Raw genomic sequence first — 16,353 nt, forward strand, 5'->3', positions numbered from 1 at the left:
TTTTGCTACGTGATCAAAGCCTTCGAGCTAGTTTCCAGCCGATTATCCCCAGAAACTGTGATCAGGGGTTCCAGCCTCCAAGTCTTCCACCATTCTTGAGCGGTACGAGTCTCCGCCCAGGATCGGTTTCCCTTCCGGGCGAGACTCTCATGCTCTGGAATCACGGAGTGTGTCCCTGACCACCGTGGTCGCAGGTTTGGTGATACGAGGAGGATTCGTCCCCAAGGAGTGATGGATGTTCGAGAAATCTCAAACCGTGAGCTCGCCGAGTTCGCATTAGAACACAGCAGAGATAGGGCGAGGATACGGCAAGCTCTCGGAGCGCGATTCCCAACCCTGAATGGAGACCAATCGCAGGCCCTCTGGGATTACATGGACCAGTTCTTCTTGAGGAAGCTCGCTGGAAAATGGGCGGCCGCAAACAGGCACGCGAAACGTTTTTTCGACGCAGGGAGTAATCAGGAGTGGTTAGCAAATACCTTCAAAGTGACTCGTGAGGCGGGAAATCGTGGCGAAGGCTCATCTGATGCCGGATATAACCTCTCGCAACCATCTACCCCAGAATCTGTTCGCGGTCGTCCTCGGAAGAGTTTCAGTGAATCTAGCGATCGGGGCCAACGCAGGAAGATCCTAGAAACAAGAGAGGATATCGACCCCGAGCTACTGCGACGAGCAAAACTTATACCCAGCGTCAATCCCCTGATGGCTCTACAACTCTTGCTCGATCTGAACATAGCGAAGGAACTATACATAGATCTGAGACTTGAATTGAGGAGAGAGCTTGGTTTTGATGCTTTCCCTGCATACAACAAGGTGTTGACTGAGAAGAAACAATGCTATCCGACCAACATCGAGGCAACAGAGAAGCACGCTTCCGTCCCGCTGAAGGATCTCCTTGAGCACTCTGTGAAGCGATTACTAAGCTCGCTACCGGAGCCAGAATTCAACCTGTTGGAGGAGCACTTGACTTTCTTGTCAAAATGGGGTTGCGATGGATCGTCTGGACACTCGGAGTACAAACAGGCGTCCTTGTGTGATTCTCTTTTCGGACGGTTAATCTATTTATCTTTCTGCGACCTCTCTCCGACTCAGCAAGACTTCTGAGGAAACGGTTATCTTCTGGAACAATCCCAAGCCTTCATCTACGAACTATTGTCGACCCCTTAGATTCGAGCTGACGAAGGAGACACCGGAAGTGATCAGAGCACACGTAGCTCGAGTCGAAGAAGAGATATCGGACCTCGAAACATTCGTGGTAACGGTGAGAGGATCAACTTTCTCAGTGGACTTCAAAATGATCCTATCAATGATCGACGGCAAGATTATCCAGATCATCAATGAAGTGCCTTACATGGCTCAGTGCGTAATTTGCAAAGCCAAGCCACCTGAAATGAACTCATTGGACTCAATATATGCGAAACCGAGTCATTTGCCGCCTTCGCATATACCCCTATCGCCTTTGCACGCCAGGATTAAGGTCATGGAAAACCTCCTTAAAATAGCCTATAATCGGCAATTCGAGCTATGGGGTATACCGACAGCTTTGAGACCTCAGTGTAACGCTATCAAGGCGGATATACGAAGAGCCTTCAAGGCGCGTCTTGGCTTGATCATCGACAAAGTGAAACAGGGCTTCGGTACGTCAAATGATGGAAACACGTCGAGGCGGTTCTTCGGGCATGCTGAACTATCGGCCGAGATCACGGGGCTGCCCCTGGATTTGATTCAGAGATTGGGTACAATCCTAGACACGATAAACTGCAACAGCAAGGTGAATGTAGAGAAATTCTCTTCATATTGCCGTGATACAGCTAGGATATACGTGGACTTGTTCCCGTGGTACCCGATGAGCAATTCTCTGCACAAAGTTCTTGTGCACAGCAGCTCAGTCATCGCGGCAGCCCCTGTGCCTCTGGGTGCACTTAACGAGGAAGCGCAGGAAGGCCTGAACAAGGTATATCGTCGAGTGCGAGAGTCACACTCACGCAAATGCAGCCGAACGGCCACGAATGAGGATGTTCTCCACTACATGTTGGCGAAATCCGATCCTTGCGTTAACAATGCTCGTTCACCGCGTCGAGAACCTCAACACCGACTGAATCCAAACGTTTTGGAATTCCTATTGGAGCCCAGCGAATCTGCAATCGTCGAGGACTCCGATGATGATCAGGATTCAGAGGATGTTGAGGACTGTGAGGACTTGAGGGGTTTCGAGGATTCCGAGAGCGTAGCAGAGTCCGAGAGCGTAGCAGATTCCGCGGATTGTGAGGACGGGGATCTCTAAGCCCGTAATGTGATATATTCAAGCATATACGATTTCTGATGGATAATAAAATCGAAAATGATTTCTCTAGTGGAGACTCAGCCCGAGATGGCCGATCTAATCTCTAGCGTCCAAAGAGGACCGATCAGGGCTCCCCAGGACGCCTAGCTCGGAAAATCCATTTTCTTTTTCTTTCTTTCTTTCTTTCTTCTCTTTTCTTTCTTTTTTCTTTGTTTTTTCTTCCTTTTCTTCCTTTTCACTTCGGGGAATGATTCTCCTTTCATTCGGACAACCATATTCTGGGATGAATTCCCGTCAGAGAACATCGCCATTAGAATGCTCCGCGCACAAAACGCGCAGCCTCCGAGACCCAAAATGGAGTCCGGGCATCGAGACCTATGCTGAGAAATCGTTTTGGAAGCATTCGGTGGCGAACTTTTTTTTGCCGATTCTGGACCACTGTGCGACGCCGATCTGAATGCCTTACTCGGGGATAGAAATCACGACCTGCTCCGTTTCTAGTACAGTTTTCGCAAGCGTGCCAACTCCGCTTCGGCTCCCGAACCGTCTACGGCAGCGCTTCCCGATTTCTTCCCCGCGCAGGACCCCCTCGGAAGTCTTCGACCCCCTTTGCGAATTCATTCCGAGAGAACAGGTCGGTGACTTCGCCAGACAAAGAAGATTTCCCTGTTTTTCATTGAACAAGCCCTCTCAGTATAGAGAGGGATTCTGACGTGTTCAGCCTGGTCGATAATCTTGCAGGCTACGTCGAGCTGTGTGGCGGAGGATCATACCTAAATTATTTCCACCGACCTTCCGGACCCCGAGGAGAGCCCTCCTGCCACCAAGACTTCTGTAAGTAATGCTAAAGTATGGGAGCGCTTCGCTATTTTCGGTTCTCAGCCGCATGAGGAACACGTTCCGACCCTCTCCCAAAAAGTCTCGTGTATTCGCTTGGTTCAAATTGTGATGATAGAGAGAATCCTCGGGAGAAGCCGCTCGGGAGCACAATGCAAGAACGCATCTGGAAAACAGAAAAATCGATCACCGTGTCGGCATTGCACCTATGCTTGAGAGAGGGAGTTTTTCTCAATATCGAAATGGATAATACAGTGAAGTCCCGTTTCAACGAATTTTCAGTAGAACTTCTTCCCCCCTCTACTTGGCTGGGATGCCATAGAGATAATGGCAGAAAACATTCTTACAGCGAACACTTATTACAACGAACACATCTTTCTGGTCCCGCAAGGCTCGTCATCCCAAGGTTTCACTATATCACAATATTATACCATGTGTTGTGATACAATGATCGAGTCTGCATTTGAGCATCGGTGACGGGCCGGAGCCGACTGGTAAATACCAACACTTTTCCTAGCGGAAGATCCCACACGAGAAGCTCTGCTTTCGGGACACATTTTTCATCCTCGAAGATAGGCGCCGATTGCCGAACGTTTGTGCAGCCAACTCCGCGCAATGCTCCAATGTGTACCCAGCTGAACTCCTCCTTGAGTTCAGCATTCCCACAGGAGAGCCTCCCTCACCATCGGAATAGACCGAGCCCTGTAAGTTTTGGAGGAAGTCGCGGATACGTGATGATATCGTCCCATCAAGATATTAGCAGAAGACGCGGATATTTCAAACTCCAATCGCTCTGGGCTGGCTTGGCCGGTGATTCGAGCAGCGAAATTCAACATCCACGCTGCATCGTTCTCAGTTACCACGGGTTGGCAGTCAACCATGAAAGTATACAGTACGGGTAACGTACAAGGACTGCGCATACGACCGCTATCTTTTGCGAAGCTTCAAGGGAATCAAGAAATCGTGGAGTTCCACGATTCCCGCTTCCGATGGAGTGAGGGTCAACAGACACCGGAACCAAAAGAAGGAGTTCCACAAGAAAAGCATCCCGCACCGGCCGCTATGATTTTCGGGAGGGACCGACGAATCCGAGCCCCATTAGCTCACCTTGAAAGGCGAGCTCGCTCATATGTCCCGACCGTAGGCAGCTAATTTAAATTCGGAGCATGTGCGTCGGAATATTCGTGACTAATAGTAATTATCTGTCCGAAACGTGTATCCCTGCCAGCGACAGACCGAAATCTAGAGCGATTTAGCACCGGAACCACATGGCACAGATTTGCCGACCCACCGAGCCAGTCACTCAGACCGTGTGGGATGGGCCATCGGAGGATCTTGGTACTTCGTTCGAGGAGGAGTAGTCCATATATTTTTGACCTCGGATTTCCCGCATGTCCCCCGCAGTACAGGCACTCCTAAATGTATCTTCCTGTGGAGCTTTCTAGAATTCTAAAGCCAAGGGACAACGAGCCTGTGCGAGGTTTCGTCCATGGAAAATGGAACAGAATCACAAACTCTTAAAGTAGCATTCGTTTGAAGCTGTTATCACGAGCTAACAGAGTTCAGTACTCGCGAAGACAGAGTTGCAGGAACTCATTGCATTCCTACAGGACCAATGCGACTCCGACATTAGAGACGCGGCTTGATCATCCGTTCTCTGCTTGGGATTCCAAAACGATCCGAGTGCTGTCGACTCTCCAAATCGATCTCGCGTCAAATACACACCAGACGGAAATGTCTTCCCTTTCCCGAGGATATACTCAATTTCCGCTTGCGTGACAAGCCGCTACGCAAGTAGACTGATCAACTCTGAATGTCGATCTTCACGGCAGCGATACGCCTACTACTCATGTAATAAAAATGCGATACGGCCGGATATGAGCACTGACGCAGGGCAAAAAGCTCGCGCACCTACACTGACGGAGAGGAGCTCGTTTGTCCTGCTCGACGACTCGCCAATAGAGAGGATTATCAATAACGTAATTACAAGCCACCTATATTATGGCTTGAAGATATGTCACTAATGCTGTCACTGTCCACGATGTATGACGCGGGCGCCCGCTTGTCTACTGGAAGCTGTCGAAGCACGCAATGCAAGCAAGAAGGCAAGCAGAGGGAAAACCCTCAGTACCACCCACAGAGCATAAATACACATTGCCATTGAGGGGGACTGAAAAGAACCGAGCAGGCCACCATGATCTATGGACTGGTGGCAACGCTCTTGCTTAACCGGATCTACAGCTCTTTTTCATCGGTCTCCGTGGCTGTAATTGCGTGTAACGTGTTTTTTCATGAGTCGGAGCACGTTCCCCTTAAAGCACATTAGGCTCGTACCTCGGTCTCGGAGGACGAATCTTGGCTTTCCAGAGGAGGAAGTCCTCCGCGGAGCCGAATGGAAAAGGTCGATGGGGAAAGACGGAGCAGAGGAATATTTTTGTTTCTCCAGTCAAAACATGCGTGAAAACAGAAGTTCCAGTCCCGTTCAGGATCTGGCTCATTTTTGATCCGCTCGACTTCGTGGCTCGCCATTCCGGTAGCGGACCAGCGCGGTTGACCAAAAGTCCGACCATGTTCGGAGCGATTCAATGGCAGACCGTGATGTCCCAGCGACAGGTGGTCAAAGAATCGTACGCTTTTCCTCCGGTTGCACCGAGCGACAGAGAATATTGGCCGCCGTTTGGTCAGCGGGCACCCTGTAAGTAGGTGGCGGGCGAACGGATGGTCGCTTGCCCACTCATCCGCCCGCCCGCTTTCCGATCGTCCGCTCGCCAACTCGACCGACTGAACACCCGGACGGACGGTCGCTCGCCGTCCGTCTGTACGGCTAGGACGCGGCTTTGCATTCAACATTGGAAGGGTGCGCTCTTTGCTCATTCCCTGCGCAATCCATCTTCGCGGGCGGTTGGCTTTTGCGTTTCGTCTTTCAGTTGGCCGGCTCAGATCCGTCTTGGGCTCGGGCGGTTCGCTCGCTCGCCCGCTCGCTTCTCCACCCCGCTCGCTCGCTCGCTTCTCCACCCCGCTCGCTCGCTCGCTTGCTTGGACGGCGGCTGCATTCATCTGCTGCAGGTGTTGCCGGACCGGCAATCTTTCTTTACGCTTCTCCTCCAGAATACGCTTCCATTCACCAGGCTGACGAGATACGCTCGCCGTAACATGAGTTCGCCATCAATAGCTGAAATTGAAGCGAAAGCGAGACCCTCCATTGCGAATCGAATTCGAGTGTTCCGGATACAACTCGCTGAGGATTTCCTCATCCCACGTCTCCGTGATCCGCGCAGAATTTTTTTCCGAGCTTCCGAATGATTCCGCGTTGATTCGATTTTTCCCATCGATCGACAGGAGAAGCTCCGGAATTATCGTCCGCGTAGAGCGGTATCGCGACATAAGAATGATTCGATACGAGCAAATGAGCAATCCATTCTAGGGAGCGGGCCAGTGAATCCATGATTAGTAGGTAGCGATCGAACAATCGAGCGCTCTCCTCCGTCGACGATGATGATCGCCCGCTGTTCAGGAACACTTGCGAACTGTAAGAGACAGGATGCCATGCAGAGCGAACGAATGTGCGCAGACGAGCAAACATCGCAAGAGACGAAGGAACCAACGCCGAGACGCGCATACATTCGAATGGATCCGTTGTGTAACGTCGCCGTGGAATAGCAAAAAATCTAATTGCGATTCCCCCTTCACTCGTCATCCCCCCAATTCCCCTTCGCCCGCGTCTAACCTGATGCTCCCGCTGTTGCCGACGCAGCCGCCGCTGCTGTTGCGTGCATGCCGGCCAGAGAGCAGCTAGCTGGAGAAAGACCAAAAAGATTCGGGGAGAGGGATCCACAAGCGGGGTGAGCCAGACGGAGCGAGAAAAAAAGATCAGGAGATGAAGGAGAATGCTTGGGGGAAGTTCACGGAGGGAGCAAGGTAGGTCGGCAACGGGAGAAACACGAGAGGAACAAGATTACGGAGGGGGTGATGGGCAAGAAGGAGCTCGAGTCGAATGGAAGAGTTGCAGGGGACGAAGAGGAATTCGAGAGATTCGTCTCGGGGAGGAAAGACACGTGAACGGGTGAAATTCGAGAAAGAACAGGGATCGGACTGACCCGGGAACCCGCCCCCTCACCCTCGAGTGATGAATAGGGAGAACACGAATTAATTGGATAGGAATCTCAATACGGCTCCGAGAGCGTCGCAGGAACAAAATTCATGATTGCGTCTCGGTTTACCAGGAGCATGTTGATAATTGGAATGGGCATTTATAGTGAAAACTCGTCGAACTACTTTGTTGATATCGGATATTTCGGCTCTTCTTATTCCGTCAGGATCAGAGCTCACCGGAATCGCGACCACGCATCCCTTGCTCTAACGCTTTTTATTCCTTAAAGCATTCGCGACGCGCATTCGGGGTGCTGGACAGGGCAAAAACCCGACCACTGCCACGGCCGATTTGGAGGTTTCAGCAAATCAATCTGCTCCGTAACGTACGAATGTTCTGACAACAGCGATCGAAATTTACAGTACACATGCTCCGGCAGCTTCGACGTACAGTGAATTTGCTGCCACTTTCCCCGAACGAGCGGCCCCGGAGTCCGTCCCGTGTCCGATCCTCATTTCGAGGGGTTTAGTTCTTCACGGAACTCTCTCCACCCTCCGGAAGATCCTCGCTCGCAGGTTTATTGATGAACGCTGGATCACTGAAGCCGCTGAGCTCATCTCAAGGGCGCGAATGTTTGTTCCTCATGAACACAAATCCTCTTGATAGATCGCTTCCGGAACTCCGCAACATCGTTATGTCTCGAAGAAGGAGCAGAATCGCTCGAATCCATCCAACTCATTGGTCCCTGAGTGAGGGGCAAGAGGGATATTCCCGATCCGGAAGCTTCAGTCGGAGCTTTTTTCCATCCGATCGCGTCATCGCACGGCCTCAGCCGTTGGTCCGGAAACGCTCGACATGAGAGGAGGTGAGGTGATTCCCTCGTCGAAGCGGACGGAGACGTCGGCGTCGTGCTGGAGTAGGAATCTTTCGAGGGTGCGATCCATGCGAACGCTGACTCTCTATCGAATGACCTCGTTCCTTCTGGTGACCCGTCTGGAACGTTGCAGAAATACGGTCGACGTTGTTGCTCTCGGCCATCCGTCGGTGTTGTGGTGAAGGCCCCTCGTTTCGGGGTGAGTTTGATAAATGCGCGGCTTCTGCTCGCTAGCGGACCGGTCGACCGGTCAGTCAGCCAGTCAGTCTGGGCGCTCTGACCCTCCGTCCAAACTTGCAACAAACAGGCGAACGAACAGGCAGACGAGCTGACCAGCAGGCGGACGAGCCAGCCGACAGAGCAGCGAAGCCGGTTCGCCCTCCTGATATGTGATCGATTTCTCCAGCGGAAGAGGGGAAAGTTTTGTCGGACGTCAAATCGGACTCGGGAGCGATCCCCACGTCAGAGACGCAAGATTGGATCCTCCTGTTAGACACGGTGTCGAAACAACAGAAAGCACAAACAAGACCGTTAACATTGACAAAAGGGGAAAAACGGCAATCCTCTCTCGGATGCTCCCGGGGAAGCCGCTGAGGCGCGCGATGCTCACGCGATTGACGAGCATCCGAGTTCGACATGACAGAGAAGGATTTACCTTCGCAGAACGCGAGAGACGGAAGGCGAATAGGGCCGAAGTGATTATAGTTGCGAAGTTTATGCTCATCGTTTTCTGACTCAGATGCTCGCCTCGTGAAAACATGGATGTTCCAAGCCTGTGCTACGCTCTCTGTGCGTTCCCGAGAAGCTCCACTTCATGATGCAATGCGCATATTTCATCGCGACGTCCGTGCAGCCGACGTTGGGCATCCTCTGATGTATCCATATTTCATTAGGTTGCATAACGATTGTACAAGGATAATTTTTCATGGGCTGTGAATCCGTTGATTTTGAGCTATCGACAGGGAACACAGGGCCCTTACGAAATCGACCCAGACAGCGGATGCTTTCAAACGAAGGCTCGAGCCGTTCGAATGTAAAGTGATGAACTCGTCAAGGGACTTTCCGCTTGAAATCAATTCGCAGCCAGTGACTGTTCCGCGAGCGATGAGCGAACCGCGGCCTCGTTTGAGAGTTCTCGGGCTAGGGGCAACCCAAATCAAGCTTTTCGCGAATGCGAGGAAAAATCTCGGGAACTCTCCGGTTTCGCGAGTTCTCAATATTCGAGCCACGGCGGTTCCGTTCGGAAGAGTTCTTGATCTGGTCACGTTAGGCGGTCGAAGTCCTGGAGATCGCAACCTGGAATGGCCGAATGGCGTACCCTCATGGAAACGACCCGTTGGAGCTGTTGGAGCAGCTCTGCCGAACTCATACTGATCAGAAGCCCGCCATTCTAGATACACCGCGAGCGCGTCTGACGAGTGAATTTGTCCCATATTGTACGCGAGTGGGATCCGTTCCAAGGGTACTATGGAAAACTCTCCAGATTATCGTCTGGATTCGACGAAAACTCGCTCCGCATCCGGGACTCGTTTTGAATTCCTCGATCGAGGTATCCCATCACGAGATTTTCATCCCCGAGGACCGACACCTAGGACAGACTCATGCTGGGAATCCTCTAGGAACCCTCTATAATTTTCTGAGCTTGAGCGATTTCTGAGAATATCGAGTTTCCGAAAATCTGTATGCGCGACGCCCGCCGGACTTGAGCTTCGGGAGCAAACGACGAAACGAAAAATGAAGTGTCAACAGCCTCTGTGACGTGGTGTATCGAGCCGGCGCGGCGTTGCTCCATATCAGCGACAAGGAGCAATAATAATCAATCATTGGATCCTGCGAGCTGGCTCGGAAGGACATCAGCCAAGGTGCCACCAGCCGATGTGACATCTGATCGAACATGAAGAACTGAGAAAAATTAAACGAGCGCATTGTTCAGAATCGATTTCACCGGAGCGGGGTGAGGAAGGGGATTGGGATCGGAGTGTGGAACTCGATAAATGTCGAACTCCCATGACCCGGACGTTCTGCGGACTCCGGTCGATCCCGACCAGGTGCCTCTCGCTTGCCGAGTTCGGAACCCGCGTAGTCCGAAGGCACCGGGAACGGGATGGGTCCATGCGTGGAATTCAGGGCGGCGGACACCCCCGCCTCGAGCGTCCAACGTAAGCTCTATTCTTCAGGGATGAGTGTTGACCCGTTTTGTATGTATGATTCCTTTGCAATCTCAGAATGTCCCCCGAGCGATTTCCGAGCGCAAGCACGCGGGCGCGCTGGTCTTGCGTCACTGGTGAACGGATTGGATCGGGAAGTGGCAGCCGAACAAGACTTGCGCTGTAGGCGCCAATTGTCCATATATCATGAACGAAGCGTAATATATTTTTCCAACTCTGATCCCCGGTCGTTGAGCGTCGACGGGCTGGCTGAGTGACTGACTGGCTCGCTGGCTGCTGGCTTGACCGGCGAGCTTGCGTCTATTCTATTGGAAATCAATGAACGGCGATGAAATTGTCTGACGCCCGCGCTCGCCGCCAACTTCCTCGGTGCTGTTCCTCGGCGGCCGGCCCGCCTGTCCGTCGCTTTTGCCGCTCCTATTCTCGCCGCTAACAACAACGCGAAGCCAATAACATTTGCTCCGCTGGTCGCTCCTTGATTTTCTCGCGGGAGCCTTCGCTCACGATTCCGACCGATGCTCGTTGTTACAGCCTCGGACTTCCAAACTTCTCTTTTTTTGTTGATTTTTTCTTCCCTCGGGTCCACTGCTTCCAGAAGCCGGGCTAATATCTCATTGGGACTCCATCATCGGTTCGGCCGTGAGTTCCTTCCCCCCCTTTCCCCATCATTCCCGTTCCGTCCGAGCTTTCTCGACCATCGTTTCTCCGGGACTGGGTTCCCTCCTCGTTTTCCTGTCGATGGAGAGCGGAATGACCATTTCCGAGGGGGCGCGTTCCTAAGCGAGTTCCGAACTCTTTCTCGAATCTCTGACGCGCGGCAGCATCAGGCGGCGAGTCCGTTTGGAGTCTGCTGAGATTTCGCCCCCCCAACTCCCTCTCGTCCCGATGATTGTACCCGATTGGATTTCTAATGAAAATCTTTCAGACAAGCGATCGCTTCTAACGCACTTTGAGCGTGCGGAGACAATGCGGCTGACGAGACCGGAACACGTGCGAGAAATGATTCCCGGGGCGGTGTTCACTTTCCCCACGATCGTCTCCGAGACACTTCGCTATGAGACCGTTCGAGCAGAATCCTAAGGGAAGTCCGTCCGATCGATGTTTGAGGGAGGGAGACAGTAGGGATTCCGAGAGGAATAAATGCCAAGTAGCATTTCCTCGGAGCATTCGAACGAGCCACTTCAGACCTGATGTTTAGGTTAGGAGGTCTTTCCAATGACCGGCTCAGATTTGGCCCCCAAAGGGCGCTGTCTACGAGCTCGAAAGAAAGTCGAAAGATTAGGCAAATGATTTCGCGAGGGAGCGTCCCCGGTGAGCCTACAGGGTCTCTCCACCATCCGAAGCTCCCTTTGCGTACGACGTGCCCTTCCATGACAGCGATTGCGGACAGGGAAGGCTGCCTTCCAGGATATCTTGCGATTCGATCCCCCTCCCACTCTGGGATTTCCCTGCGACTTCCACAGATTTCGCCAGCGCGAAACATATGTAGGTACAGCGAACGTTCCGACGAGCGCTCAACAGAGGTCAATCGTTGGCCAGATCGAGACCCGTTCCGGCTAAGAAGCAAGTCCAGCTGGGAAATCGAGGCGTTCTACTGCAGATCAGACACATTGGATGCCTCGAGAGACAGACGTGGCGTCGATAGAAAGCCCGTCGGTCGTCAGAGTGTCGCATTCCGACCCGTCTTGCGATATGTCGGCGACATCCGAGTGACGTTTGGCGTTTTAGGCATAACATCGCACAGCCCTGGCCGAGTTGTAGAATTCCTCCGGCAACGTGGTGGCATCTCGCATGTTCGGTCGTGCAACAAAGCCTCCACGCTCGCCACGGCGATTTCACACAACATCGGCAGCACAAAATAAAAAGATATCTCGATATGCCAATATACCCTGACGGACCGGATTTATTGAAACTCGATGCGCAAGCTTTCCCGTGTTTTTCCAACAGTTTCTCGCGTCTTCCGTTTCTCTACAGATTCCGATCTCGTGAGGCCACATCACGCGATAGGAAACGCCTGATTGTTATCGGAAGGGGTAGCGAGACTATCACTTTCACCGAAACGATCAAAATGACGAGGGAAGCTGTGTCGCAGACCTACTTTCTGTAACTGTCTCTGCTTCTTATTGGATTATTCGTTCTGACTTTATCGCTCGGCCTTGCATCGACGAGATCGATCGAGGTCTCCGACTACCCCACGAGTGTCCACTGCAAAAACGAGCATGAGTCAGGACTCGTGACAAAACGGGACTTGACGACTCGGACCGACCGGAATCAGCTCCGGAAGTCTCTTTGCTGTGGCGACTTGGGGTGAGAGCCCGCTCGTCGACCACCCATCGTGTGAGCGAATACACTGTCCGGGCACGCCGAATGTGACAAGCTCGACACCGGGGACAACGATCGTCCCCATGCGACTTAAGCCGACTGTGTCCGACGACACGACCGACAGCCTATTAGCCTTCCTGCGTGAGCTGCCGCGACTCCTACTCTCTTGGTGGCGCTCTTTATCCGGTGAGTTGTTCGGATCGAGTTGAACGCAGCAATCAGATATCAGCGTCGTGAGGCTTTGTGCAAAAACGATAATATAAATCCCTGTATTCCCGCGGAAGGACTCATAAAAAGAGATATACACTGAATGACTGACTGAGTAACTAAGTTATGGGATTCACACAGCCTGCCGAGAGCGAGCAGCGGGTGGGAGGACAGAGTCGGAAGGCAAGAGTGAGAGCACTTGGCAGAGGGGTCTCGACGAGGAGAGCAAGGAGGGTGCATTTTTATGCGAAATAAATGCTCTGTCCCTGCTGGTGTCATTGATTCAAACATATGTCCGGGATAAAAACGCGGAAACGGGTCAAAAAACAGCGGGAAAAAAACGCAGAGTCGCATTGTACAGCACGGGAGAGTGAACAGACGGAACCGCGTTCTTTTTTGGAGACCCCACGAGTGAAATCAGATCAAATCATCGGAGCTCTCGCGAGACCCTATTGAATCCACGCGCTGGCCTCGCCTCTACTTTCGTCCGAGAGTCGTTCCGGAAAGTCCAACACGAGATCTGCATTGCTCTGGCCTTTGTTCCTCATAGATACTTTCCTCGGAGCACTCGTCGACGGAGGCGATTCCTCCTCCGAAAAAATCTGATTTATTTCAGTGCTCGAGAAACCTGATCTCAGCGGCGGATTCTTCACTATATTTCATTTTTGGAACGGAGTTTATTTTCGCGACAACTTTCAAGGCACACCACCATGAAATCGAACCGTTTCTCACCGATCCGGTAGTCAAAGTAAGTGAGTGAGTACCGAGCGCTCGGCGAGCTTCCGATGAGTCGGCGCGTGCTCAAAGTTGAAATGGCTCCATCTTCATAGGAATTGATGCGGCTACAGACGACCAGCGGAGGAGAAGCAGATTGCGGAAGAGGGAGCGATTGCAGCCGCATCAGTCCAGAATCATTTTGAAATGTGCCCCCCATGAGCGATGCGAACCTGATCGCTCCGGATATGCTCACTTTCTTTTTCGCTTCCGCGGCACCGTCAATATTCCCACAGACGGTAGCTCGGATCAGACGATAAGGAAAAGGAACAAAGTTCCAGATTGAAGCGGAGTATGCGAGGTCTCTTTGAAAGGAGCGAGGCAGGATCCATCGGAACGAAACGCGGTCGGATGTCATCATTGGTCGGATCAAAGACTAGTGTGCAGAAGAAACATCTGCGAAGGCAAATGGTGGATGAATGTTGGAATCCGCCCAAGTCGGCTTCTTCGCAGAAGACCCGAGCCTGCGAAGAAGGGATCCGGACGATTTGAACGCTCCTCCTGAATTCACGCCTTCGAGCTCCTGACATCCTGACTCCTGCCAGAATGTGAATTTGAAGACAAGGAGTTCCTCGATCTCTGCCTTATTTTGGAGAAAAAGGTGTCTCTGAACTTTTCCGTTCTCCACGAATTCATGCCTGGGGAGCAGTTCTGACGCTGGGAATCGTTCCCATTCTGGCAGCTCGGGTATAAATGGGGAATCCAGGTCGCACTTGAAAAGAGAAATTCTGAATTTCAGCTCGGAGTGAATCGAAGAAGTTGTCAATATTCATGTACCTTGGGAGTTATTTGGAAGTGTCGAGTTAAGATGCGGAGCTCGGAAAACGTGTTCTCGAAAGTCAGCAATGCGTACCTTAGAATCCGTATCTTCTATAGTTTTCTCGCGAACGAAGCACGATTTGCCCGAGCGGGGCCATAATTCGGCTCGAAGAATAGGTCACATAGACGCTATTCGTACTGATCGAGGAGTCAAATGTCTTTTGTCGCTTTCTTCATGGGCGCGATCGCGAGATTCCGTGCACAGATTGGTCTCACGGTGCTCCTCGCTTCCACAGACTCGGCCTCCTCGGTTAGCCCCCTATATCATCTCGCAGCACGTCAGCTGTCGTATTTCAGGACGTAAGGTTCGGCCTATTCGAAAAATTCCCCGAGAGAGTCGCTTGCACATTCGGATTCAGTTTCATGATTTGATGAAAAGGGAATCGAGCGTCGGAAATTCCGTGCAAGTTTCGGTGATTGGAAATCCGGGTCAAATAAACCCTTCCGCTTTCGAATTATCTCCGTCAACGGAACTTGGAGGGATTCGCATTGAGGAGAACCAATGCTCGCTACGCTTGCGCCGTCTGTTGAGTCCGGATGGGGATGATTCATAGCATGGGAAGTGAGCATCCAATGTATCCCGGACCTTATCATCTCTGATCAAATGAGGAAAAACACCCACCAGTCCCCGTCCTCTCCGTTTGAAGTCTCCTGGGGATCCGAAATGGGGCTATTCCGATGGAACTTTCGTGATTCGCTTTGGCTCGGAGAATGACTCCGGAAGCGTCTGATATCACACGAACATTCCAGGGTTTGCGGTGAGAATTTCGAAAGGGCAGCGAATAAACTCTAGCTCTGGATGAAGGCCGGTACAATGATTGAATCGAGCCATGCTCCCGAGATCTATGTATGATTGCTCTAAGGCGCCCGTCTACAGGCATTCGAGCAGAATTCTCGCTGTTGCGCCGCTAACTTTCAATGAGGTAGTGCTGCGTCATATCAAAGCACATCAAGTCATATGAAATGAAGCTATGTCTCGGAATACAGGAATCTGTAGCTCGTGTTTCTTCCGCCGTGTATTCTCTTCCATCGTGTTGGTCGGTGCAAGAGTGAGGACTCGTGTCCCTCGCATGACCATTCCGAATGGGGCTCTCCTGTGTTGAGATTGTCCAGATATCCAAGCCCGGGTACGTACGTCAGCGAGACTCAACGTCGACGACGACTTGTAATTATGCATACACAGCACCTGCATGATGAGATTCATCGCTGAAAGCTTTGAGGGGATCCGGATCGAATTGATGATGTGAGAGATCTTTTTTTCGAGCGCGGCGATGTCCCCGATTCTATCCCTGATCCGAGGCCCCACTACACCGATGATCCGAATCTGCGAGTGTTTCGATTGATCTCGAATCTCTTGGAATCATTCGGATCGCTCGATGGGTTTTTCCGTCGACAATAATAAATCCCCGATCCCCTGAGCTCCAATGATACAGCGAGACGGCTGATCGATAGGGCGCTGCAAACTGAACGCTTTAGCTGTGCTGACGATGCCAGAGAACCGATTCAGTGCGTTTCCGAGCATCGATTCCGGACATGGCATCGGGTTTCAGAACATTGGCTTCGTTCATTGTTCTCATCGTTGTCTTCTCGAATGCCGTGGCCGGAGTAGCCGCAATTAAAAGTTTCCCGCTCACTCTCTCGGCTTCATCCGCTCGCGCACTCGTTTTCGAAAGTATAGCGTAGGCCAGTTTCGCGATAAGACACGTCTTTGTAGATGACGTGTGGCCGCCGAAGAATTGACCAAATCAAGCGTGAATCAGGCTTCCCGATAGGCCGCCGATGTGGGCCAGTAACGGATGACGGACCGCCACGGACACCCCGTCCCTTCGATTTGAGACCCCGGGCCGACCGAATCCCTCCCTTTTCCCTGGCACAAACCTCTCGCCTCGGCTTCCCAGCAGCGATAGCTGCTCGCCAGTGGACATGGCCACTCAAAAGTTTATACAACAATGCGACGAGGAGACATTAGGATGTTATC

At 52.0% G+C, this 16,353-nt stretch overlaps 1 protein-coding gene across 1 annotated transcript in view; it reads left to right on the forward strand.

The window, feature by feature from the left end:
- Nucleotides 1-231: 231 nt before the first annotated feature.
- LOC100901623 (uncharacterized) overlaps nucleotides 232-16,353 on the forward strand; it is a 39,963-nt gene continuing 23,841 nt past the window's right edge. The window contains exons 1-2 of the mRNA XM_029110539.1: nucleotides 232-1,052; nucleotides 1,168-2,264. Of these exons, the coding sequence (XP_028966372.1) occupies nucleotides 232-1,052; nucleotides 1,168-2,264 (1,918 nt within the window). The remainder of the gene's footprint in view (nucleotides 1,053-1,167; nucleotides 2,265-16,353) is intronic.

This window comes from Galendromus occidentalis, unplaced genomic scaffold (assembly GCF_000255335.2).
Source record: "Galendromus occidentalis unplaced genomic scaffold, Mocc_1.1 scf7180000076723, whole genome shotgun sequence".
Taxonomy (NCBI): domain Eukaryota; kingdom Metazoa; phylum Arthropoda; class Arachnida; order Mesostigmata; family Phytoseiidae; genus Galendromus; species Galendromus occidentalis.